Source organism: Aythya fuligula, chromosome 2 (genome assembly GCF_009819795.1).
Source record: "Aythya fuligula isolate bAytFul2 chromosome 2, bAytFul2.pri, whole genome shotgun sequence".
Taxonomy (NCBI): domain Eukaryota; kingdom Metazoa; phylum Chordata; class Aves; order Anseriformes; family Anatidae; genus Aythya; species Aythya fuligula.
The window spans coordinates 9974178-10001585 of record NC_045560.1 but is presented as its reverse complement, the minus strand read 5'-3'; the positions used below and the strand labels follow the sequence as shown (position 1 = coordinate 10001585).

Below are 27408 nucleotides of genomic sequence, written 5' to 3'. Positions count from 1 at the left end.
ATTTCCTCACAAAATTATTTCCTGAGGAAGTTGTTGTCTGTACTGGCCTTTTGATAGTTCCTTCGCTTCTCCAGTAGCAAATACTTATTGTAAGGTGCATGCAGTGGAAGCTATAGAAACCTGCCTGTGCAGAGGCAGGGGAGGGTGCTGCATGGATGGCTTCATGCATAGCCCTAGGTGGCCTTAGAACCTGTCCTGGTGGGAGAAAGTCTGCCTGCCCAAATGGAACAAACATCTCACCAAGCTTTTAACTCTCCTATAGATTTTCACCCCATAAGGAAGCTATTGTGCTAATTTTTGCAGAAAATGGCATACAGAAATTGCTTGAAATTGCTGACACTCTAATAGTGACCTATGCCCGTGTATGCATAAAGTGCACAGTCATTTCATTTACATTTATCGTAAATTGTATGCAGTAATGATTTCTATGTGTTAAATTGCATAATCCATACAAGTCTGACAGTCTCATAAAGGCTGTGGGCCGATGTCCTCTTCTGAATGCATCAATGCCAATGAAAGTTGTTTTCATACCCTTGACAGAGGTTACCTTTGCCTCGTATCTGGTATCAGATGGTGGAACTGCCTCTGCCATTGCTCTGTAAACCATGTCAGTCAAAGTTTACCAGGAAAGCTCAGAAAGTACAAATGGAAGATTTTTTGCTAATGATGCACATTTTGTCAAAAGGATGAAGGAGTACTCATAAGAGTGCGTAGCTGGCATTTTAAGTGACAGTAAATGTTTTTACCTGCAGGGCTACCTCTTGATAAAGAGTATTACTCCACAACCTCCCACTCTCAATTAATCTTCTTCAGTTCTAATATTTCTTCAGTTTCTTAATGATTTCTTTTTAAAAATGTGACAGAAATGCTTTTCTTTCTGAATGTACAATTTCCCCACAAAGTGGACAGAGCTCTGAAATACAGAATGGCATTTTGCCCAACAAGAGGTTTATAATCTGACCTATAATCCACTAGGGTTGAACAGAACCTACAGGGAGCAGGGAAACCCAGGTATCCTTTTTAACACTTTGTAAAGAAGTCTGAAAAAATGTTTTCAGAGCATTGTTAGAGGAGAGACAATGCCAGCAGAGACTCATGCCAATACGCACTGGGTTAAGCCTACTGCAAAAGAGAGATCTCCCCATCACTCCAATTACAGAAAAGGAAAGCTTTGCTTTTGCTTCCAGCAGTTCTGGGAGAGCTGATCATAGTGCCCTTTCCTGCCATTTCTCCTTATTTTAACCCCTGCCAATAAATCTCTTCTGCTCCTCTAAACATTAAAGCGGGGAAAGTGCTGCAGCTTTTAAAGGATTTATAAGGCTTAGCTGATCACATCATTTCCTGTGCCAAAAAACAAAAAAACATAAGAGAAAGAATGCTGTGTGGATGGATGTTGCTTTGGTATCCTGCTATTTTATTACCTAATATTAATTCTTTGTCGTTTTATTCCTGTCTGTAGCTATTCACTGTCTCCAGATGTTTGGTAGATTTAAGGCCATTTGCACAGGAACCACCTGTTAGTTTTGTGTTGCACAGTGTTATACGCTTGAGGTTCCTGGCTCTGAGAAGAATAGGTGATACATTAATAACAATTAATAATTAACAATAACAACATTAAGAAGAAGAAGAAGAAGAAGAAGAAGAAGAAGAATACGACGACGACAACAAAGAAGAAGAAGAAGTAGAAGAAGAAGACGTGGACGATAATGAAGTAGAAGAAGAAGAAGAAGAAGAAGAAGAAGAAGAAGTTATTATGTAATAATAGTAGAGATAGTAATATTTTGAGTATGACTTCAGCAATCCTTTCTGCCTAAAGTAAGGATGGTTGTGGGAAAAAGAAAATGTAGAAACGCTCACTGGGTTTTTTGGTGTACAGGATTTGTACTTCTGATAGCTACTCAACAAACTCTGAAGAAAAGCCTTCTGAGACTGGCAATAAGGGCTTTAACCTTTCCCTGTAAAGCTGTCCCCATGGCCTGCAAAGTAACAATTCTTCACATACATAGGTCTTTTCCGTTAAATCCTTCTCATCGTTCCTATCAAATGTGCATACATGTGCACACATGCATATGCAAATTATATAAATGCATTTAGGACTCAGTCATTTCTGTAGACAAGCATTCATCCTCTTATTTCGTACTTCACCAATCCAACAGTAAACATGATGCTTTTTTATTATGTGATTAAAGTGCTCTTAAAAAAACATTGGGCCAGTATTTTGGAATTTACAATCAGGTTTTCCAGAATCTTCCACTTTTTGCTTTTTTTTTTTTTTTTTGAAGTAACTCTTTAAAGCTAGCAAAATAGCCTTCCAGATTTTCATTGTAATAGTATTATGAAAAATCATTATGAGTAATGATAGGCAAGTTAACATCATCCCTGTTCACTCCCACCTGAAAGCTTTATTGTGACTCTTGTTACTAGTGGCATCCTTGGTAATAAATATTTTCATTTTATTCTGAGGGCACAGCAAATAGATTTTGTTAGTGAATGACCTTGTGCATTAGCTGTGTTATTCATGATTTAGTGAACCAGTCAGTTGAAATATTGCTAATGTTTTCCCAACTCAGTCTTGTTACATTTGTGCCATGAGGATGACATTAAGTGTAGTTGCAGATGAATAACAAATAGCATGGCTTGTAGTCTTGTTTTGGATCATTAAAGAAATGAACCTAGAGGGTACTGCTTTATTAACTGTGGAAGTTGACGAAAAAAATGGGAAAAAAATGACAGTTCTTGCATGTGTATTTATTAAAAATAGAGACAGTTTGGCATGCTGAGAATTAGTGGTATTGCCCCTTAAATTTCTCATATACCAAAGCAAACACGCTACAGCATCTACAGGCTGTAGTGTGCTTTACACACTACCTTTCAGGCTGTTACCATGAGAAGTCTCCAAGTGGTATAAACAGGAATGCTAAAAAAGTATAGCATAATGAAGATGAGGCTTAACAGCTAGAAGCCGATATGTGTACTTTTAAATATTCTGTGTTGTAATACCAAAGAGGGTCAGTGTACTTACCAGGGTAGTCTTCAGAGGAGTGGAACCCTGCTATAAATGAGCAACAATAGTTCTTAGTTCTCTTTTCCTGAGTCTTTTCATTTGTTTCATATTGAAAAAAAATAATGGAAATGATAGAAAACGTAGCTGGTAGGCTACGTGGTCTAATCCTTTCCCTTGCCTCAATGACATATCCATTTCAGAGAAACCACATAAGTGCAGTTAAAGTCCAGATAGCTGTAATTCTTTAATTTCTGTGAAGCTGCAACCATCATAAGTAGCAACTTCTGAATCACTTTGCTGGTCCTTTCTGCTTAGAAAACACCACAATTAATATTGTTAGAAAAGAGAGAACATGCAAGAAAATATATTTTAGATATTACTCTCCCCAGACACTAGGTAGTTAGACATTTTTGTTCCCATTAGATGGAGATAGCCATAGAAAATTCTAATTTTTCCACTTTTCCTAAAATGCTGAAAGGACAAGGAACAGATCTTACATAGCAGTTTATATTTTTCAAGAGTACAGACAATGCCTATATGAAAACAATAATACACAGAAAGGAGATGCAGTGGATATCCTGAGGGACTAAAATGAGGTATATGGAAGGAGAAAATATTCAAATAGAAGCAAAAAGCAGATACACAACTCTAGAATATGTAGCTGCCCTTGAAAAGCCAACTAACTGTTATCTCAGTGTTTGATTTTATGTAGTATTTTCATCACAAGAAAATTAAAACAATCTGTTAAATCCTTAACTATAAATAAAAGAAGGCAGCTAAACTGGTCTTCTATAATGCTATTCCAAAATCCTGTTCATTTTAAAGGAAAAAGAAGCAGCTTTGGCCTTAAGCTCATTTTATGGAGTGTTATTTTCCACAGTGTTGTGAAGGTGAGGAGGCAAAGCCTTCCCCGCACTAGGAAAAGCTGAGAGAGATCCAGATGGTCCTTCTTACCCTCCATCCCCTGGGACCACAAAGCTTGCCTTGTAATTTGTAAATGTTAAGGCTGAACATATGATGGTGAAGTTTAATGTTAAGCTGACTGGGACTTTAAAAAGTACAATTAAAATGTTGGTCTAGACATTAGCAATCAGCCCAGAAAGGAGATCACTGAGAAAAATGGTCTGCACTTGCATCAGTGCTCATGCTGCATTGGTCTACTTGAATATATTCTGCTCTGGCTTCTGCTCAACATGCTGCAGTGTTTTATCTGCGTTTTCTGTATGGAGATGAAACTTGCCATACTTTATTTGCCAACTCTTTATTTTTTTACCAAATCTTTATTTGAACAAATTTTAATGTTTTGGTTTCTGATTCCCCATGGTGGAACAACACTGTTGTTGTTTGTTTGCTTGTTTTTTCATTTTCTGCTAACACGGGCTGAACTGTAATATTTACCTTTATTTACCTATTTAAAGGTAATATTTATCTTTAGCTGTAAATATTGGATCCATATTTTAAGTATGGAAGCAAATTATTATACATACATACACTGTATAAAGCATAAGGAATCATGCAACATGTAATTATTACTGATAAAGTGGTTAACAGTATTAAAAGTTGTCATTGTTGAAAAATCATTGAAGTATGTTCTTTATTGTAGAACATACACTACTAAAACATGGTTATTTTTATTCTTAGTAATATATATTATATATATAAAATACTCTTCTGTTGGTGCATATAGACATATAATTTAGGAGACTATTTTTGAAAATGGGTTTCTGAAGCTCTGCAAGACAGTATCTACAACAGATAAAGGATATGCATTTCTACAATGCTAATTCATATAAACTGGTATTGTTTATACTTCAGGAACACAACCCTTGCATTGTATTGGGTTTTCTTGGCAAGGGTTTGGTAGCAGTGGGGCTGTAGGGTTGGCGTCTGTGAGAGGAGTCCAGAAGCTGCCCCAAGTTGATACTGTGCCTTCGAAGCTCCTCTCTGTAGCTGTTAAGTCTGTAAGGCTGTTTTACTGCTGAAGTATTTTGGAGCTTGTATATATACATTTCTTACAAGGGTTTGCCTGTGGGAAAAAAAAAAAAAATGGATTGGTTGACCCAAGATATTTACATATGTATCTCATTTATATGATCATATATATTCATCATATATGTTTCTATATGATGAGAAAATGATACCTATCTCAAGATGAGATAAGTCAACCTCAGGTGATACCTGTTTGCTCCTTGTGACTAGTGAAGGAACTTTAACTGACATTTTAATTGAGACAGATAGAGTAAGCAGAGAGGGATCCCGCTATTAACATAAATGCTCCGGAGAAATGCGAGAATATTATCTAATATATACCAAATTCCTTTACTATAACTTAAATATCATATTTTAAAATAGTAGTGTGCTCATTTTAAAGAACATATACGAGAAAACATATAATCGAGCAGCTATTTATTAAATCAGTAAAAATAAATCAATACAAGCAGTCAGGCAAAAAGAATATGCTTAAAATACATGTCTAATCTATGCAAACAGAGAGCTATGTGAGGTCCTGATATATTAGAACTTTGCAGCTCTCAGCTTCAATATTATCTGTCCATGGGACTCTGGGGACATGGGAGGTAAATGTTTTAGAGAAGAAAAAGTGACGTCATTTTAGTGAAAGGGTTTAAAAAAAACATACAGATCTTGCTAGCTACTCAAGTATGCACCAATTTTTCTCTTATGGGAGTATGCAGTGCTATTTGCCTGACAAATTGAGTTTTTGTGTATTTTTTAACAGAATTAAAGACAAACAGAGAAGGAAAATTCCTTGATTGTGTACATGTAGATTTGTCTATCTTGTACCAAAAACTGTGAGATTCCAAAGGTGCACTGGGAGTGGTGAACACTGCCTGAATTTCCATCTGTTAGTTTTATTGGCTAGAGCAGGTTGTAAAGGATGTGTGCCCTGAAAATTGCTGGAGATGCAAACGATATTTTAAATTACTCCAGGCAGCAAGGTACTGCGTCTGAGCAGATTGAAAGCTGAAATGTTGATATCAGAAATTAAATTAATGCACGTGAGATTGAAACAATATCTAATTAAAATCATTTGAAAAATGACTTGAAAATTGAATATGACATAATATTTAGCAGGCTGTCGCTAGTGCAGATATGTGGCTTTGACTTCTCTGTAACCATTTTCATTCTAGGCCTGGCTGCCAGTTAACTAGAAATTACATATGAAGCTACAATCTCACTTCATCACCCAGTAACGAATGGAGGACAAAATACCTTTTGCCCACAGCCTGTAAACTTACTTGTCCATCACTAACTGAATTGTAAAATTGGGTAAAAGGAACCTTCTTCTCCTTGTATCTACTTCAGTTAGTCATTTTTGTTCCTAGCTGGAGCATTTTGGATTCTTATGTTGTGTTTCATGACTTATTTACTTGCAGCCTGGTTCTACTCCTGCCTAGGGAGAAGAGTTCACAGGGTGCATCTCCTAGAAGGAGAGCCCAGGGAGGCGCATAGGTGTATGCTGTTCTTCTGAACATGGGGGTACCTAAGTATCTAATTCAAAGTTCATTAAAATGCACTTTAATTACTTTCAACAACAACAAGTACAGCAGGTGGGAAAACCAATATAACATATCCAGATATCCAATATTCTAAAAAACTTAGAGAGTGCTGAACTGCCTGTGTCTTTTTTAAATCTGCTTCCTTTCATTTAGTGGTGTGAATGCCTCAGCAGTTTCAGGAGGTGCATCAACCATGCAAAAGCAGGCTTACCCTGGGACTTCTCAACAGAAAGGCTGACCATTATGGGAATCCGTTTTCATTGAATCACAAGAGACAAAGGCTTTTGTATCTGCCGTGTATGCAAGCCACCCATGTGCATGGGTCCACCAGACATAAAGACAGACTTTCTTGTTCACTTTATAAAAAAAAAACTTTCTATATAATCTGAAGGTAGGGCAGGAGGAAGCAAAAACTAACTTGGTGTAAATAAAGGCAACATCTGCTTGTGTTAGATTTGGGAAATGTGTTTAAAAGTTTAAAGCTGTAATAAATACCATCTTCCTGGATTTCCCTTCCTCCTTTTCCCTTTTGTTTCCTCAAAGACAGGACAATAGATGAAATTGTTCTGAATGTGTCTTTATGAAAGGGGCATTACAACAAAAATATGGAAAGAGGACAGTTGGTATAGAATTCATCAGACAGTAAATCTGAATTAATTGCTCTCTATCGTTTTATTGACTGGAGGTCCAGTCAATATAGTTAGTGAGTCCAGGGCATGAATTGACTTATTCTAAAATGGGCATATAATAGAGGTCAGGGGAATTGTATGTCTGTAAGTACTTTTGTTTTTTGTGTTTAATTAGGTAAAACACACCCTCAAAGTAAGATTCACAGCAGAAAAATAAAGTTTCCTAGTGAGTGACACCACCTTCCCATAAATACTTTTCATACTTAGGATGGTTTCTTCCCTGGAGTGGGTAAATCCTGCAGCACTGCAGGAGATGGACTGCAAAAGCCTCCTGCAGAAACCCTTCCCTCATCCCAATTGTGCCAGTGTGCACGCCGCTCCCACAAGTACACCGAAGGGTGCAGTTGTGCTTGGCAACCTGCTTTAAAGCAAAGCTTTGTGAACTACTCATTTCTTAGTACTTTCTTCTTCCAGAAGTGCTGTAATGAGACCGGAGGTCTGCTCAAAGCCATCTGTAACTTGCTTCTCCTAATAACCAACAGGCTCTGAGGTCAAACCTGCCAATGACAAAACTAGGCACTCAAATTCCTGACTATGCCACTGCCGGATAACTTTGCTGAAGGAAATAAATGTTAGCCCTCAGAAAACACATCAGACCTCCCTCCGGTTAGTGAAGACTATGAACAGTGACAATCACTACCCTTAAACACTCAGTAACACCCTCATCGTGCTCTCTAATAGAGCAAAGCCATTAAGTTGTCCCCATTGTAATTTAGATCACAGAAGAGACTTCCACAGATTTTTTCAGGTTAAAATAACTGGTATACAGAGAGTAGGCAAAATTATTCCACTGTAGCTACGTGCTTAATTATATGGAATACTGCATAAATTGTCAAGTGCAAAGAATTATTCTGATAAATTAAAATACTAATTAAATAGGCTATTGCAGAATTTTGAGAACATTATAGGGCTCCGCTTCTCCAGGTAATTTGCATATCCTTCATCTAGTGAATTTAATTTAAAGGCCTCCTTTTTTGTGTGTTTGGAAGCCCTTTTTGTTTCAGTGGAAGATTAAAAAAAAAGGAGATTTATATGTAGCTAACTGGGTTAGGATTTTTTTTTTCTTCTTTATTTATTTATTTATTTATTGAGTAGCTATTTTTATTATTCTTCTTTGCTGATGAGTGTGCATGAGTCCTGCATTATTATTTCTGGACCATAAGCCATGGCCATAAAATATCAACTTTTGTGGAATGTGTAATATACCATGTTACCTAGGATTATTGTTTCTAGTTCATGACATTGCAGCAAAAACATTGTCTGCTGAATATTTGTATTGGAGTACAAACTCGTAGGTACTACACTAAAATACCCTTTAAAATGTAGACCAGTTTTCAAAGGATTAGTAGATTGTTCTAAATATCTGAATCTAATATCCCACCACTCCTTCCTCATCTATTTATAGGCTATTGACTGTGTTTTGTCTTAAATTCTCAACTACAGATAGCAAAAGTTAAGAAGTTCTATTCAATGTTCAGCAGCTTCAAGCAGCATCTCAATATGTGGTTGACGCTTTAGCCTTGGCACCGCTGTTTTTGACAGAATTTGTTGACCTTCCTGAACTGCTTGTGGAGTTCAAGGGTAGCTAAAATATGCTCCTGTACACGCCTGGAGTGAAGATGCTGGAGACAGTTGGCTGTCTCTCTCTCCACAATCTGACAGTGCCTGAGTTGACCATTTTCAGGTTCTGATTTAATCAGTAACACATCGTGACTTCATGCCTCTTAATTTCAGCAGGGTTTATGTTAGCATGACTGTCAGAGCTGTCCTTTTTCTTTTAGCCAATATCAAGGGGGAAGGGAGTGTTAAATACACTTTATGTAGCAAAGCTTCAGAAAATAAAGTCTGCAGGAAACCCGTGAGAAGAAGGTTGGTCAAATATGTGATAGTAATTACAAAACCCAGTGATTCAGCAGACCTAGTATTTTCTGTCACCTATTCGTGTGATAGAAAATTATACACTGGGATTTAAGCCTTTTTGTTTACTTGTACATCATTTATTTTGCAGCCACTTTGCTCCAACATTTTATTTATCCCAAACTACTGAAGAATGATTTTTCAGACTCCAGTTTATTTGAAGGACGCCACAGAGCCTCTTGTTTTTATAAATCTTCTAAATTTTTGCATTTGTTAGAAATCTGCCGTTACATGTTGGGTGAGAGACTGTTGGTGTGCTAGATTGGCACATCTTTCAATGACGTAGCACATCCAAAGAGGCAAATGTCAGCATGGCAGGTCATCAGCCATGCATGAAGCAACACAGTCTAGAGTCCATCTCAAGGATGAAAATCAAGCTTGTTTGCAAAGATTTACTTTTTGGAAATTGCTACTGCACAACATATATAATAAAAGAAATACTAAAAGCCTCAAATCATGTGATCCAGGCAGCTCTGCTTGTAGTGCAGTCCCAGTGACTCTGGGTGGGATAAATATGTTTGTGAATGTGTAAAGCATGGTATAACTATTAAGTATATGAGTATTGTGCCTATTTTTTAGGCTCAAATCCAGCAAACCATGTGTTTGGTCTAGGGACTCCATGCTCCCATCAGCTCAACAGCTGGGTCAAAAAGCTGGACAGAGCTTTCCTCTCCATTTAAACCATGTGAAAAATTCATCCCTTGATGGAGGAAGTCAGGAAAGTTTCTTGGTATTACAATTGCTTGAATTTTTACATTTGATTCTTTGCACATATGAAGCCTTACAAAAATAATTTCACATTTTGGATATATGAGGTGAAAATGAGACCTGATGAAATGACTCGCCTCTGATATAAATTTGAGTCATTTGGGTTGCACTTTAGACAAACTAAATAAAACATCAGCTCACAATATTGTTTCTAAGAACTGTCTGCTGCAATGTGATTTTTTCTGAATGTTTCAAGCAGCAGCAATTAAAGCGTATTTTTCCAAAATGAAAACAACAAAAAAGATATTTTTTCAGCAGTAATTTAACTGTTTATGATATATTCTGACACACTTCTTGTGCTTTCTGGTAGGAATATTTCCCTCAGCCAACATAAATTGAGAAGCTAAGTCTGTCCCAATTGTCCTAGTAATCAATGGAAAGAGAAGGGTGTCTCCTGATGTGTGTAAGATATGTGGAATGACTCACCGTATTAAATGTCCATCTCTTTCCATTGACTGCAGAGAGAACCTAGATGACTCACTTGGATTAGATAGTCAATGACTAGACGGCTAAAGTAAGGAGAGTTTAATACGGCTGTAAGGTTTCATTGTTATTAGTAAATAAAACAGGCCAGGAGTCTGTTTTTTTTGGCCAGGAGTCCAACTGACACAGTGTGCATCTAGATAGTTAACATCTTCCTGTCCAAAACAGGGTGACCTTACCCATACTCTCAGCTGAAAATAATCTCATACGTGTTTAGTATGGGCAATAGTGCTCAAGTCCATGCCCAGGACATTTTTAGGTTACAAGTACAGATGTAGTTTTAGTTATTACTATCTCTATTTTATATTTCTATGCTGTTTTATACTTGATTATTTTTGGATGCTTTTACTGATATGGAAGCTGATAAATATGAAAATATCTCAATTTTAGAAAGAAAAATATTGTGCATCACATTCCAGTGTTGTCAGATAAACTATTTATCTTCCCTGCTAGGTGAGACTGTCATTTATTCTGAAATGTCTTACACAGTGACAGTTCCGTTGCAGTGGTAAGATGCTGCTCTGCTCCTTGCTGCAAGAAAGTGTGAAGCTTCTACAAAAGAGAACTTCCCATATATATTGTGCATGTGTTAAATATGTGATACTCTGTATACAAGGGAGCAAAAATTAATTTGGCTTGCTTTTTTATATAACAGTGAACAATTAATGGCACACTTATGTATTCAAAACACTGAATAGATGGAGTTGCTATCAGAGAAAAATATTCCATAGATGGTGTAGGTAGGGACTGTCATGAATTTGATGATGGAGGATAGGAAGGAAGGTTGGTTATATTATAAGTGCTGCAAAAATGTGCATATTTCAGCTTTCCCATAACTCTTTCAATCTTAATTTTCCTTGCAGCCCTGAACAAAGAGAAGCTTGAGAAAACAACTGGGCTGAGAATTTTGCAGACTGGCGTGGGGGAGGTAAGTGGCTTGGGGGCATTTTACACTCTCAAAAACATTTTAATTGTTGTGTTTTTTTTTATGAAATCCTGGAGCTCATGAACGTTTGTGAACTACCAGTCTGATAGTGCTAAGGGCCTTTTTATGATACAGTTGCATCTGTCAAAATACAATCTGCTGCACAAATAGCACTGTATCCCACAGAGAAAAAAATACCATCCTTATGAGGAAAGTGCAGCCGGCTTTCAGAAATGCAGTTTTTTGCTTTGTTGTATCACAGGAACAAAATCCCCAAAGATGAGCACAGCAATTGAAGTCATTGTATTATTCCCCTTGGTTTTGTTGGAGTGGTAGCTCATCTAGATCAATGAAAGTTTAAATTTGGGGTAAAGTCTCTTCAGCTGTTAGAGAGAATCTGTCAGTGAATGATTTGGTTATTTTGGATGCAACTTGAAACATAAATAAAACGTGTCTGTTATTATGGTGGTATCACTAAGCAAAAACTCCACTAAGCAGTTCATCATTTATTAATAAAGATGATGCTCTCTGCTAAGAACCTTGTATGAACTACAGTTGATTGCTAATTCTCGTGCTAATTTTGTGTACACAGTTATCTTTTTTTTTTTTCCTTTCCATTTAAGTAATTTTTCTAGTGGTGAATGCTCATAGGGCTAGACAAATGCCTTTTTCTTGTGATTACATTATTCTAAGTATTGAGAATAATGAATAACTTGTAACATACTGAAGGAATTCAACTGTGTTGGTTTTTTTTCCTACTGATTTTTATTTTCGATATTTCTGGTTTTTGTAAGTTCATGCTTAAGAACTTACCTTGCCAGTATTTCTGAGATTCTTTGTATAACTTTATTTTCATTTTGAAAAGACTTGGTCCTGAAGAGGCACCATCAGTAAGACATGATGAGATTCTTGGGGTCAAAACTTGAATTTGATCTTCAGAAACAATGTAGGTAAAATCATTAGAAAATGAAAGCCAGCATCTCTCCTTAACTGAAGCTGATTTAACTAGTTGAGGGATTCAAGGGTGCCTCAACTCAAGAGTTGGGAGGTGTATCCTGGAGCATGAATGCACACCTCAGGATGTCTTGACTTCAGGCCAGAGTGAAGCTTGTGTTTGTGGTAATCCCAAGCTTTCTTTTCTGGTAAACAACAGGAGAACTACGACTGTTGCTTATACTATGGAAGCCATATCTAGTACATTTTGTTACCCAGAATTCAATGGAATTCTGCATGCTGATGAAATACCTCCATGTATTTCACCTAATTCCTATCACTGAATGGATTCCAGCTGGCTTACCATTAAATGAACTGTTATTTTATACATATAACAGTCAATGGAGAAAGAAAGGACTTTCAGGCATTTGAAATGCAAGGAATCGCCACCTGTTAAATGCATCATTAATCCATGTTGTAATAATATGGTTGTTGTAAACATGGTAGTCTAAGCATGTATTGGCAACATAGCTTCAAGGAGCTCCTAGTTCTTTTAAGACCAGCTGGTAGGACTGGGAAAAATTGAAAGCTTTTAGGCTAGAGATCTCCTTACTCTGGTTCTTGTGCTTGGGCTAGTAAAAGTAGTCACTTGTCACTGCAGAACTCACCTCTCATATATTTAGGTTATCATATTTTTTTAATGGTGACACTACTTGATTTAATAAAGCCTTTGACAGAAACTTGTGTTTTACACTCTGCCAAATATGTATTTTTAGAAGGCAAAAAGTGAAAATGAATTAACAAAAGAGAAGAAGACATTTGAGGCCTAATATATTACAGGTTACATTTGGAAAAATTAAGGTGATGGAAGAGCATTTATTCAGCTGTTTATATATATATATTTTTCTGTTAGATGTGAATTCTTCCAGTTGTGTATATTCCTGTTTCTATGTCTTATCACTTATGATTGTGTACATAATGAATACATTTCTGCAGTCTCACCTACATGAAAAATAATGGAGTGCTGTAACCAAGTTGTTTCTTTGTTGATAGAGTATCAGATTCAGTTTACTTCAGGTTAAATCAAACTATGTTAATCCATTTCTGCAGTGTGTTATTGATTCATCCTGGTGTTTAACAACATCGAAATAGCAAAGTACATATTTTAACACAATGAAAAAAAAAATTATTGAATAAGGAGATTTTTAGCTTCACACTGTAAGAATAAATGTATATGTAATACTAACTGTAAATTTCAATCAAGATACTCAGATCTATTCTAGTACTTAGAATAAACTTCAGTTTCAGAATGAGAAATGGCCTTTTTGTTTGGACAGTAGGTCAGATTCATGACAAAATTAATGGATATAAAATCTTCACATGCGGGACTGTAAAATAAAAGGGATTATTTTGTATGGCAAGTTTCATATCTGAAATAGCTCAAGAGAAAAATGGCTGAGATACTGGTGGCAAATGGAACAGCTATATAAACAAATACAGGAACTGTTCTAAGCTCAGTAATAATTCATGTGTTGCTCTGGACAGTGGAATCTGGTTTAGGTCTTGGTCTCTTATGAACAGGATTTGTGCTAGAAACATTTAGATGCCAGGCTTTGGGTGAAGGAAACTCTCTCTTATAGTGAGGAGAAATGCTTTGGTAGAAGGAAATGTTCTCTCTCTTATGGAGAGGTGAAATGCTTCTCAGAGCTCCTCAGCCTCTCTCTCAAGAAAAGCATTTCAAAAGCAGCAATACAATTCACGCCAAGTTTACTGAACCATTCAGGCAACTCTAGGAAGGGCTGATGAATTCCTATTATGCCACTGCATAAACATGTGCCATACAGTCATTAACAATATGGGTCTGAAGTTTACCACTGTTACAACGCACTTCATTATCCCTATGTCATACAGAAGATTTCCACAGCCTCAGTGAGTCTTTTGGATACAGCTGAATTTAGCTGCACTGTGTAAGTTTAGAGTAGGTTCTGGCTCTAATTCAGGAGGAATAAAAATGAGTTCATTATCTGCAAGAAAAGCAGTTCATGTGTCAGGACGTTAGCTTAAAAGCTCTATACATTTCATGTTAAGGTTTGGTTGATATATATATTTCTTCTTCCTCGGGGATCTTCAAAAGCCACCTGGACATGAACCTGGGCACCCTGTTCTAGGTGGCCCTGCTGGAGGAAAGGGTTTGGACCAGGTGACCTCTAGAGGCCTCCTCCAGCATCAGCCATTCTGTGATGTAGTGCAAGGCATGGTCTGGTAACTAGTGCAGATAAGCAGAGCTTTTAGGTCATTGCAGAACAACAGACCCTTACTGCAAACAGACCCTTTTACAGCAAATTTGCTTCAACATCTAACATTTGCTGTCAGAATATTCAGGGTTCTGGAAAGCCACAGAGTTGGACTGCGATTTGAGATGCTGTGCATCACTCCTAAAGAGCTAATTATTTTGGCACCTATCTCTTTTGTAAGATGGCTATACCAGAAAAAAAAAAAAAAAAAAAAAAAAAATAATAACTGCTGTAGAGAAAACCAGTGCCGATGTAAAAATCCTGAAGATGTGTGCACATCGCTATAGTACCAATTACCTATGGCATTGTATTTGCCAAGACATCTATTTTCTACTCACAGTTTTCCAGCACCTACAACACTCTGAAACTCCTAAATTGTAGCCCTCCAAGGTTTGCTTGAGTCATTCTCAGACATTGGGATGGGTTGCCCAGGGAGGTGGTGGAGTCACTGTCCCTGGGGGCATTCAAGGAAAGGTTGGACGTGGTGCTTAGGGACATGGTTTAGTGGTGACATGGGTGGTAGGGGGATGGTTGGACCAGATGATCTTGAAGATCTCTTCCAACCTTAATGACTCTATGATTGTCATGTATGGTGTTTGTGCATCACAAATTCATCATGAGATTTTCACACCTTCCTGGTTATTCAGATAGGATGTAGATGCCTTTGAGGTATTTTCTTTTGATCTCCCCCTTGTGAAGCAAATCTCTACAGTCCTAAGGTCACCTTTAGTAGTTCAAGAACCTCCCATGGTTGAGTGTATGTGAAAATGTAAGCGTAAATATTGTTGTATCTGTTTCCTATTTACAGAATGCTATAAGAGGCTTGGCACTGGTAAGAAGCCTGAATAACCAAACTGCAGGACTCATTCTCCTGTCTCCCAAAGTGACAGGGAGTGTTGTGTCCCATGTGGAGGGTGCTGCATGACTCCAGCTGAGTTCAGGGTTCAGCAGGGCTGGGATCCCCATCCCATGCAGAGGTCATCCCACTGGGCTTGTACCCAGGAGCTTCAGCAGCTCTAGGGAGCTCGGCAGGCACCAATATCCATGGGCCCACACAGAGTCCACTGGGCGACCTGGAAGTCCTTCCAAAACCTTTAGGAATTTAACCACTTTTTTTTTTTTTTTTTTTTTTTTTTTTTACCCACGCCTTTTAAGCACTTTGAAATTATTACAAAACCACAGTATTTCTCAGTTCAGTGCCACTCTGAGTTTAGCTGTGATCAGCGTTTCTCTGGTTCAATCCCAGTTCCAGTTCAAGAAATATTCAAATGGTTGTTCAAATACATGCAAAAATAACTGCTTAAGCCAGCTTTCAGCTGAAATTTCCAATATTTCAAGTCGGGGTCTCCAATGGCTCAAGAAATCATAATGTTTCGAATCAGTTTTGGGGGGCTAGGAGTGTGATTCAAATAATAATGTTTCTGAATTAAGGCCCAAAACAAACCAAGGGAATGGCACAGTCTCTGACCTGGTAAAACTGCACCCACCCTGGAATATATTATTTTAAATTAACACAAAATATACTTATCACTCAACCTGTAAATATGTTTGTAGAATTTGAAACATTTTTCTAACATTATGACCGATATACAAATTTTAAAAGTTTTTTAAACAAAGCAGAATTAACCCAAAATATATGTGAAATGAACATTTCACCATATCTATAGATGTTCTAAAATAGATCAGTGATATTTTGGTGTTTTGGGATATTCACAATTATAGAAATTTTGATAGGCCTAGAATTATATTGATATTGCATAAAGTGATGTTATTACAATAAACAAAATAAATGTGCATTTAAAAATTCTAGTTTTTTCTTTTGCATTTGCAACTAGAATTTGCATTCTAGTGAGGCTAGAAGATTTGCAATAATAATGTGCAATCTTTGGGAGAGGTCAGATTTCTAAATTATTATCTCTCATTTTTGCCAGATTTTGTCATTAATGTCTGTGTATCCAGATGTGATCCAGAATGATATTGGAGTTTAGTTCCTTTAAAAAAATAGAGCGAGTGAAGAACTTGACAAATCATTTGCCAAAGAGTAAGGTACCATTTTTTTTCTGATCTTCTCTGACTGCTGAGTAGCATCTCCAATGGTTGGCTTTTGGCTTGCAAAGCCCAAATTATCCAGGGACCTATGCTAGCTGACTTTCTTACAGTGCCATCTTTGCAATGCTCCTGATATGCAACAGGTATGTTACCCAGAGGTGGTGCACTGACATAGAAAGAGACATTGGACCCAAGGTCACTTAGCTCTGATATGGACAGCAATGTAGCCACGGGTTGGGGGGGGGGGGGGAGTGTGGAAAGGAGTGTGGAAAGTTTTTTGTTTTTACAAAAAACTAACATAGCTAAGGGATCAAAAAATCAGATTCATTTTTTCCTTGGTACTTGCAACGTGTGATCACATATCCTGCAGCAGGCTCTCAGTGTTGGCTGTTGCTAATTGGTGTGGCTGTGTTGTTTAAGAGTTGAACAGGGTTTTCCAGGAGGACAGTGTTTTGGACCAACAAACATTGCTATGGGCAAGGCACGCTTCAGGTCACAGATGGATTCTTTGCCTTATGGCATGTAACTGTAGGGCTACGGAGACAGGAAAAATAATTAAATGAAAAACTTCAAGGAGTACAATCTTTGAAATATTCTTGGCAAAGACAAAATGAGGATGATTTACTTTATTCCCTCTACCCCCACTCACAAATTTAGATTCTAAAGCTGTGTAATCCTTAAAAACTCATAGATTATATATTAAATAGAATTCTACTAGTTATATACATCTTTTATGGAGTCTTACTGACAGTGAATAATATCGCGCTCTTACAGTTTTGTGAATATACATGTATTGTAGACTGATACTAATCAGAAGTTGGTCATAAAACAGCATTTAAAAGTAATGCTTCAAGAGCTTTAAGAAATAAAGCTAAACAAAACATTAAATTTCTCCAAAGAGAATGATGGAGCTCTATGGCTCATTTATTTAAGATCTTGTATGTTTTTGCAAAATGCATTTTAGCTAATATTTAGAGATAATGTTAATGCTATTTATTAACTATTCATTATGGTACATAGCCCACTAGAGGGCTGCTTTTCTAATAAATTGCATCCAGAGTGTTAATAAATGGCAAAATAAAAACAAAAAATATACACCATAATATATATATATTGTTTTACCCCATTATTTTGTCATATACCTTCTGTGACTGCATTTTGTATGCAGGACATTCTTAAACAACACAAATCATGGCCAAAACTCTGCAAATATTTTGAATATGCTTAGCTGTAGATGTATCATTAGACTTCCCTTTTAAGCTACTGATAAGTTTAAAGAGATGCCTGGTTGCTACTGAGACTGTCTTCTGTCACATATCACACCATCTCTGGCTGTGGAGGGGCAAAATTCCAATATTTATCCCCTGTATTTGATTTGAATATTGCATAGCAGAGGTATTTTGACATCTGAGTGACAGGTCACAGCTTCAGTTTGAAAATCAGGTGTCAGTAGTAATTTCTTTTCTTGTGCTCTGATTGTGACAACGCCCTCCACCTTCTTTGCAAATTTGTAGAGAACACGACAAGAAAATGAGGAGATTATAATGTTAAGAAAAGTATAGCAAACCCAATTTTCAGAGACAACACTCAGTGTATATTGATTTATGTTTTCCTCATGAAATATTGTAAAAAAGCACAAGTATTCAAGTGTCATGTTGGTTCATGAATTCCTTTACAGTAGCACTGTGTGATTTAAAGGAGCAGAAGTGCCAAGTGATGTGGCAGTTGCTATAGCAACTGCAGCAATTCAATTTTTATTCAGTATCATGTAAAATGAAACAAGATACTGTTTGCCTTGTGGCTTCAGGAACTTATGCATCCTACCCATGTTGTTTCTTTTTGTCTTTTTTAACATTGTTCCTTTAAAAAATAGCATATGTTTGTTTTAAGTATTTGTCTTTTTATATATATATATATATATATATATTTAGGCCATGTCATGCCACTGTTTTTAAAGCCAAGCATTGTTTAAAAACCATTATAAATCTGCAGAGAAAAAGATTTAGATACTAGCATCGACTACATAAGCAAAATGCAGTGTAATTCTGCTTAAAAATCAATGTTATTATCTACCCTATAATTTAGCAGCCTGCATTTGATATATTCATAGAGAAGATATGTAAGATCTTTACGTAGGAAGATGTGATTGTTTGTACTAGATATCTTACTGATTCATGAAATTCAGCATCCTCCCTCTACCAGCAGCCAGCTCGTTGTGACTCAAAGGGAAACAAAATTTTCATTGTGATGGGATGGCTGGGGAAGCTGCACATGAAGATTAAATTCTGTTCGATTGTGACAGAGCTGGTCAGAAATTTTGGGAAGGGAGATCCTGCCACCTCCAGAGGGTGGTGCTCAATCCTGGGAGGAACACATGGATTTCAAGCAATCTCAAATACATATTTGGTAATCTAAGGAGAGGAAGAGGTGGCAGTTCCCATTCCTTCCCCATACCTGTAGCAATACCTAGGCACCAAATGTTCCCCTGCAAGTCTAAGCCTAAGGAAGATCCAGGTCAGGGACCATCCATGACAGACAGCTTCACTGTGATCTGTTTTGGGCATTACAAACATTAAGGCATCTGTTTTCCTTAGAATTCAAGCCTGAGTTGCAGGTAGTGAATCAGCTTTTTTTTTTTTTTTTTTTTTTTTTTTTTTTTTTTCCCTTGTATCAGCAATGTGTTTACTGAGGAAGTAGTTTAAAGATTTAGTTAGGCGGATGTTTGTGTTGCTTTCACTAAGCATAGTTTTAGTTTTGTTTGTATTTTTGTATTTTGACTGATATCAAAGGGGAATGCTGCTTTTTAAATAGGACTGTGAATTTACTGAAATTGTAACTCAAAGTTTTATGGAAACATTAAGCAAAGTAATGGCTCATGAACTGCAGAATATCAGATAGGGCTCTTTATTTTCACTTTGGCACATGCAGGTATCTCTGATTGGCATTGCTGGACATTAGGCAGAGGCACTGAGAAAGTAACTTACTTTATAGCTATACACTGCAGCTCCAGAAAAATACCCATATCAGTGAAGAATTGTATGTGCCTAGGTATTGCACACCAAGACCTGTACAGGTAGGTGTGAGCACAGCACTTTGGCATGCAGGAAAACAGCTCCTGGGTCAGTATGACTGCTTTTAGTGCAATGAATGGATCTATCATGGAGCGATTTTTCAATGTGAGCTGAGGATATCAAGTGTTCGAGCATCAGAACTTGTGACAAGGAAAAGGGAGGTGATTCTGTGCCACGGAAAAATGACCTGGTCCATTTATGCCTGAGGATCATTGTGGCTGACAACAGTTCAGTGTGCACTTTGCTCTTGCAAAAGGATGTCATTTTGTGAACAACTTCTTTCTCTGGCTCTTTACCTTTAGCAGGTGGAGTAATGACTTCATTTCACAAATGTCAGTGCTGTTTTTATGATACTGGTTTCACTTGGTTGTTAAACTGTTAATTTACAGATCTTTACTAAGTGAATGCAAACAAATCCTGGTCCTCAAAGCTCTGATAATGCACAATGTTTGAATTTTAATTTCCAGTCCATCTTAGATTATGGTGATGAAAAACAATATTTAATCCCTTGTTAACACATGAATAAGCGGAAACTGTCATTTCCCACCAAACAATAACGGGATTATCTCAAGAACTGTCAGTTTATGTGAAAACATTATGTTGCCCAAATTTTCATAAAAATTAGCAGTGGGTAATATTCAAGATCAGAGCAATGGAAAGAGGGAAATCTGCATTCATGGTAATAAATATTCATATTTGTCTGCTCAGGAGATGAAAATCTAATCAAGGGGCTATTGATGCGCTGGCTTTTTTTTTTCCTTTTTTTTTTTTTTTTTTTTTTTTTTTTTTTTAAACCAAGATGTTTCATCTAAATTGGGTTTGATATGGAAATTAGTCTCACTCCAAGTCCTCCAGGCCATGAGCATGCTGGGATAACACTGGAGGTGTCCGGTACATCAGATGTTGCTGCTGGCATCTGCTTCTACAGACAACAAACACAATAAAATAAAATAAAAAATTGACAACATCTCAAAGGTCAACCTCCCAGTGGCATAGGGTGTTGGGTTGTTCCCCCTACCCCTCCCCCAGACATTTTAATTTTATCCCAGTTAAATCCTCAGTACTGCAGGATTAAAATTGTTGGCATTTTTTGCTTTTGTTGACAATTACCATAAATCAGAAGACACTCTGCATGAAGCTTAATGAAATATGTATGATCTAAAAATGGGAAGAAGATAAGTGCAGTATGCTGCTTTAGGGTTTTGTGTGTGTATCTATGTAGCTGTGTATATGCACAACCTGAAGAGCTAACCTTTCTGACTACTTTAGTGTTGTGCACTGAATGGAAGAGTCGGGCAATTAGCAGCTGGAGAACAAAATAGGTTCTTTACAGTAAAAAATGTATCACATGAATAAAATGTATTGTTATATGTCCAAAAAGTGAGCGTAGTACGCTTTCTGTATCAGTTAATATATTCAATTAATACTGTTAAAATATTCCATTAAAAAATACATCTTGACACTGTATTTTTTGTCTCCAAACAGAAATGTTTGCCTCGACTTTTTTTTTTCAGATTATTTATTTATTTATTTTATTCTACAACAAGTACACATGATGTTTTCCAATGGTCCGAACTGGGAAACCCAGTAGTTGTACATAGCTTCTTGTCCTTCCTTGTACTTTCTGTGATTTTTATGACCTAGTTTTTAAATTAAATATATCATTAAGTTCCCGATATTCCAAAAATTTACACCTGTATGAGAACATCCTTTTATAAGAGGATGTTTTGTTTTCTTAGATCTACTTACTTAGATCTACAAGTGAGTGTTACTGGCCACTTGGCAGTACCATCTGGCACTGATCACTGTGCATACAAAAGTTATGGATGACCAGTCCTTTTAAAACTCCAAACAACACCAGTAAGTTTATTTAATTCCTGGAGACATTGTCCTGCATAAGGTATGTTTTTTAGATTTGGAACTGGACAACAGTCATATCAGGAGCATTCAGTTTTATTGCCTGTAGCAGGAAAGAGCAGAAAGGAAAGATAAGCAGAGACTGCTCTGAAAGAAAGGGTATTCTTGCTGACCAAAGGAGGAGAATAGCTATAATATAAATACTGCTTGTTGAGGAAGTTGCATCCTTTCATTATCAAATCTATAGCAAATAGAAATACAGAGATATGGCTTGTACTATTTCAGTATTCCAATAATTGTGCAGTAAATCATTGATAGGCAAGTATAAGCAGCCTGCAGAGTGTGGTGTGCTTGCACTGGCAGACCCGGTATCTTTTAATGTGTAATCTATACTGACATCTTTGTCCAAAATGTTTTCCAGAGACTTTATCTTCCTAATCAACTGCTTTACCAAGCTTAAAAAAATAGGAAAAAGAAAATTAAAAAAAAAAAAAAAAAAAGAAAAAAAGAAATGCATGTGGCATATACGCAGATGGGTATTCAACAGCATACAGGTGTCTGGCACACAGGTGTCAGAAACTGTAAGGCCATTTAGATATTTTATTGGAAATCCCATTACTTGTTCTTAAAAGAAAGAGTCACCTATTCGTCCAGTGCCACCTGCACTAGAAAGACATGTGCCTGGGAGTATTAATGATCTCTTCTGTTACCCATTTGACCATAAAGGTGCTTAGACCAGAGCTACCTTTTTATGTTTCCACAAGACATTAAATTGGTTCTCTTAAGGTTATTGTCTTCTGCAGCAGAAAAGCAGCAGATGAGGCTGTACAACTTGATTCAAGTTCTTCTTTCACTTCACCTTCTTACATGTTTTGCTACTAATCTTAGTGTAAATAAAACCTGTTTCATCACCAAGAGAATAAGGAATGCCTCATATGCAACTAAGTAACTTTAACTACAATAGATCAATATTTAGGGTAAAAGATCTATTCAGTTATAGTAGCTTCTACTGAAATACTGATTTAAATTTAGCTCAAGTAGAGGGATGATGACGATACATTGTTTAGAGAAGCATTAAGCTGCAATACATCTCAAGCAAGAGGAAAAGCAATACAGTGTTTCCTATAATTAATATATACAATACCGAGTACTCACACCATTAACCTCCATAACCTATTTTAACTGCTTAAGATACTTTGTAGTGAGTAATGTCTTTGGGTTCTCACCACAGGCAAGGGAGAGACAACAGGTGCTCCACAGCCCTCAGTGTCCTCAGTTGTCCCAGGCCCCTTTTCTAGCCACCTTCTTGGTGGACAGCTGCTACTCACACTGACTATTAAAGTAACACAGGTAGCTTATAGATGTGTGCTATCATTTTCCCCATAAAAGTACATACACATGTTCAGAAGGACACAGTTCTGTGTGCTGCAGAGCTTTTTCATATTCTGGAGCATTCGTGGTTTCCATTTAAGATGAAATCAAGTCTTTACCTAGTGGTTGGGTTGTTGTTTTTTGTTATTGTTGTTGCTGTTTTTTTTTGGTGTTTTGTGTGTGTGTGCGTGTGTGTGTTTGTTGTTGTTTTGTTTGTTTTCTTTTGTTTTGTTGTGTGTTTGGTGAAAGCACAATAGCAGAAAGCCAGGCTAGACTAGAATTCTAAGTCCTCATGCAGAAGGAAGAAGACTCAGATTTTCTGCACTCCTCTTCCTCCAAGTCTCAATTCAATGGAACAACCATCACTAACTGCACTGGGTAGTAGCTTCCTGTGACTATTTCACTTTATGCAGGTGTTTTAATATTCTGGACTTTTTATGAGAACCTGGGACAAATGGGTATTCAATATAGCTCCTTGTTCACACCAAGATGCTTATTCTGAGTCAAGCAGGTGAAGGCTTGAACTTTGATTTCCCACAGGAATGCTCTGACACTAAGCTGTAGATGTAGTAAAGCTGTAGTAAAGCTTTCTGCCACCCAACTTCTAACAAAAAGTCAAATCTTTGGCATGAAAGAAATTCACTGTTCAAAGTTGCCTTCAACCTGTGTGGATCCAAGAAAAAAATCATTCTGTACCAAACTGATATTTCCTTGTATAAGTCATTTAATTAAAAAATAGGCTGAGTAGATTTGAGTCACAGGGACATTACAGTAACACTTTCTAAACAGGATTGGGATCTCACTGGGTACATTCCCACACACAGAGTGGTAGAAAAACTCTGCCTTTGAGTGATTACAGATAATCACTCAAAAAGTCAAAACTAGAAAAGAAAGGGAATAAAAATTGTCACTGTTCTTGTTTTAGAAATAAGGTTCTGAGTTATATTAAATGAAATTGCCTGAACTTGAAAACAAGTCTGTGAGAAATACCAAAGCCCAATCCAGTGCCTGAACCAGATGCTTACCTTTCCTGTCCATTAGTATGCAATTCCAGGAACATCAGGAAGAAAGCTTATCTTCAGACTTGACTTAACAAAATGTTTTAATAATCCTAGCTGTGAAATGCTAGGAGCTGATCTTGGATTTTACAATAAGAGACAAAGTGGCTGCAGTATGGTATGGTATGTAAATTATATGCAAAGTGCATTGGCATGCAAATTTGAATGCTAAAAGGAAAATCATTCTTTTTTAAATCAGAGAAGAGTGTTTTTCACCTATAAAAGCCAGAATCTGCCAGCAAGTTTTTTAAAACAAATTGTCAGGATTTCATTACATTTTGAAACATATTTGTCTTTTAATGCAAGATAATTTCAGCTCTTTTCTAAACAAATTCAATTTCTTTGCTGATACCAAGTGTTCCTGTTTGAGCATGAGGATTGGTCTAGATGACTTTCAGAGGAACCTTCCAACCTTTAACCTTTCTGTGATTCCATGATTCTGTGAAGTAGACAAAAATGATAGAAATTTGTTGGATAAATAAGATCTTATGAAGGTTCCAAAATAAAATAAAATAAAATAAAATAAAATAAAATAAAATAAAATAAAATAAAATAAAATAAAATAAAATAAAATAAGAAAAAACACGAATAATTAATGTGTGAAATTTTGAACTGTCATTACACATACATAATACATATATAGGTATTTTGGTTTCAGTTGTCAAAGCTTCGAGCTGATCCAGGTGTGGTTTGTGCCCTCTCTAGTCAGTAGCATCCACAGTGGTTAATGCCACGATGCTATTGCTGTTTTGTATCTAATAGACAACAAAACATACATCTCTTCATTGTTGTGAACTTTGGAAACATTAATGGACTGATATAGGACTGATATATTTCAGGAATCAGTAATATTTTTAGGGCATGATGAGATACACCTGTCTCTTTGGCTCTCCAGTAACACAACGGAGCTGCTAAGCATATTTTGTTAGCTGAGACAAGAGAAAGCAGAGCAACAGTAGCTATGGCTGCTGTCTTTTCTGTTTTATCTTTTTCATTTTGAGCCTGAGTTTTGTGCCAGACTAATAGCCTATGGCAATGGGCTGGGGAAATGAAACTTTTGCTAAGATTAGGGAATGTGCAGAAAACAATGTGTGAAATCCTGATTTGACAAGGATGAACAGACTGGTGAGGGCACAGAGACATTTTGTGAAGAGAAACCATATTTGTACCCAATGTGTCTAGAAAAAACCTGTAACAACAGAGGTGGCAAAAGATCCCACCCAGGAGACAATAAACTGATATCCTCATTATACCAGTCAGTGAATGAAGGAGGTGTGGAGTTTATTCTGCCTTTTTCAATTACTGGCAGCTTATATTAATTTATGGTAGTGGAGTGATGTGTGTGTTGTTGTGCTCTGGGGTGATTATTCTTGCGAGACTGTAAGTTCAACAGTTGTCATGCAATTTGGAGTTGCAGCCTGGCAATTTCGTAATTGAATCTCAGGAAATAAACAAAATATGGCAACTTGATACATTTCAAGCAATTAAGTTTCCACTGAAATTTCTGCTTTATCTTGGGGACTCCCAGATTTGCTCAGCCAAATTTTCTCACTGATTCAGAATGTGAATAACCTCCAGGAAACAGAGGAAGGCAGCCACCTTTAGGTATACAGTGACACAATGATATATTGTATTGGCACCTGGCCTTGATTTAAAACATGATCTTAGAAACCTGCCATCAGACTACACATCAGGAGCGCAGACAGAAAAATTGTATCAGCCATGGTTTTTCTGGCTCAGGAGATGTGGCACAACAGAATTCCTCTGTTGTAAAAGTACTAATTTGTAATGTATGAACTTTTTTCTCCCACCCAGTTCATTCATGATGCATGGCCAATGTCCAATATATTTCTTATTAATTACTATTACGCAGCACCTACAGGGAACTGCCAGACTGGATTCCCTCACGCTAAATACCTGACAGATGAGTAAATACTTGGGTTTCCTGAGAAGATGAATGATAAATGCAAGTTATTTCATTGGTGCAGTTCTGTTCATTTGCAGAAATTGCACTCCAACTCTGTTTCACAGGACACTGGAGGAGCAGGCAGATGCAGGCACCCAGTTTCCAGGCTCCCAGTTTCCAGAGCATTTAAAATAGTGTAAATACAAACCAAGACTGGTTCGCAGTTTCCAAGCCTTCCCTCCATCCTTACCTGCTCCAGTAAGCTGTGAGCCCACTGATTAGAAAGGTCTATTAGCAGCTACCCTTGTCCCCCCAGCTTAGTTGTACAGACATTTAACTGAATCATCTATGATTGGAGTGTAGTCAACTGAGCTTTATAATCAGCAGAGTCCAGCCATGATTGGAATTGCCTTCTATTTCCCACCTGTGATTACAGGGAAAGACAAAGGTTTAGTTGCATAGTTAAATGGGATTTAGTTTCAAAGCTAAGATTTAATAGGTTGGATCTCCACTGGATCTGAGGTGCCAAGATGAACCTGTCATACAAATAACTAGGTAAATTTGAGATATCAGAATCTGCCTGCAATCAGTTCATTGAAGATGTGAATGGTAGAAATCATGTTTGTCTCATTCCATATTGGTCTGCTGAGCTTGTTCTGAGGATTTCCAAGTGTGATCTTTAACCATTTGTGGGCATTAGGCTTGACATCAGGAGGGGGTTCTTCACAGAGAGGGTGGTTGCACACTGGAACAGGCTCCCCAGGGAAGTGGTCACTGCACCGAGCCTGTCTGAATTTAAGAAGAGATTGGACTGTGAACTTAGGCATATGGTCTGAACTTTTGGGTAGACCTGTGCGGTGTCAAGAGTTGGACTTGATGATCCTTAAGGGTCCCTTCCAACTCAGGATATTCTATGATTCTATGATTCTATGATTCTATGATCCTTGATTATCTGAGCACTGAGGCTGTGTTTTTACTGGACTGTGTGAGTACACCAAGCTGGAACAGTCAGTTTATCAAAGCCCAGCAGGTCTCCCAGATCCTATACACTTCTGAAAGGCCATAAGAGGCCATTTTCAGGCCTGTCCTAAGCTCCCTATCTCTAAGACTTGGTTGAGGTGATTTCTTGGAATGGGGTTGAAATGGCCCCTGTTGTGGGAGGGATTTCTCTGGGAGAAGAAGGTGAGACTCTGAATGTGAGGGAAGATGAAGACTGACTTCAGACTGCACCATGCTATTTTGGACCAGGCTGCATCTTGATACCCCAGTGGTCAACTTACCTTCCATGTCAGCCCTGTGAGACACTCTGGCCTTTGCAGCCACTATTCGATAATCTACATCAGTTTCATAGCTGATCCCACTGGAGAAAGAGTCTCTTCTAGTAACCTGAAGCCCTCTCCTTACAGGCAACAAATTGCCAAATATTGTCTTTGTCTGAAACACAAAGACAATAAAGATTTCATTTATTTTCAGCTGGTGTTGAAAAGTGGCTTGAGGGTGGCCATGCTGACAGGGCACTTTGAGAGGAGAGAGGAAGGCGTCTGCTGTAACTAGGGGATACTTCC

General features: G+C 37.3%; 1 protein-coding gene across 1 annotated transcript in view; it reads left to right on the top strand.

Annotated features, from left to right (window-relative positions):
* PTPRN2 (protein tyrosine phosphatase receptor type N2) overlaps positions 1-27408 on the top strand; it is a gene marked incomplete at its 5' end in the record, with an annotated part of 646773 nt that overhangs the window by 400548 nt on the left and 218817 nt on the right. Inside the window, one exon of the mRNA XM_032183394.1 lies at positions 11243-11307. Within this exon, the coding sequence (XP_032039285.1) occupies positions 11243-11307 (65 nt within the window). The remainder of the gene's footprint in view (positions 1-11242; positions 11308-27408) is intronic.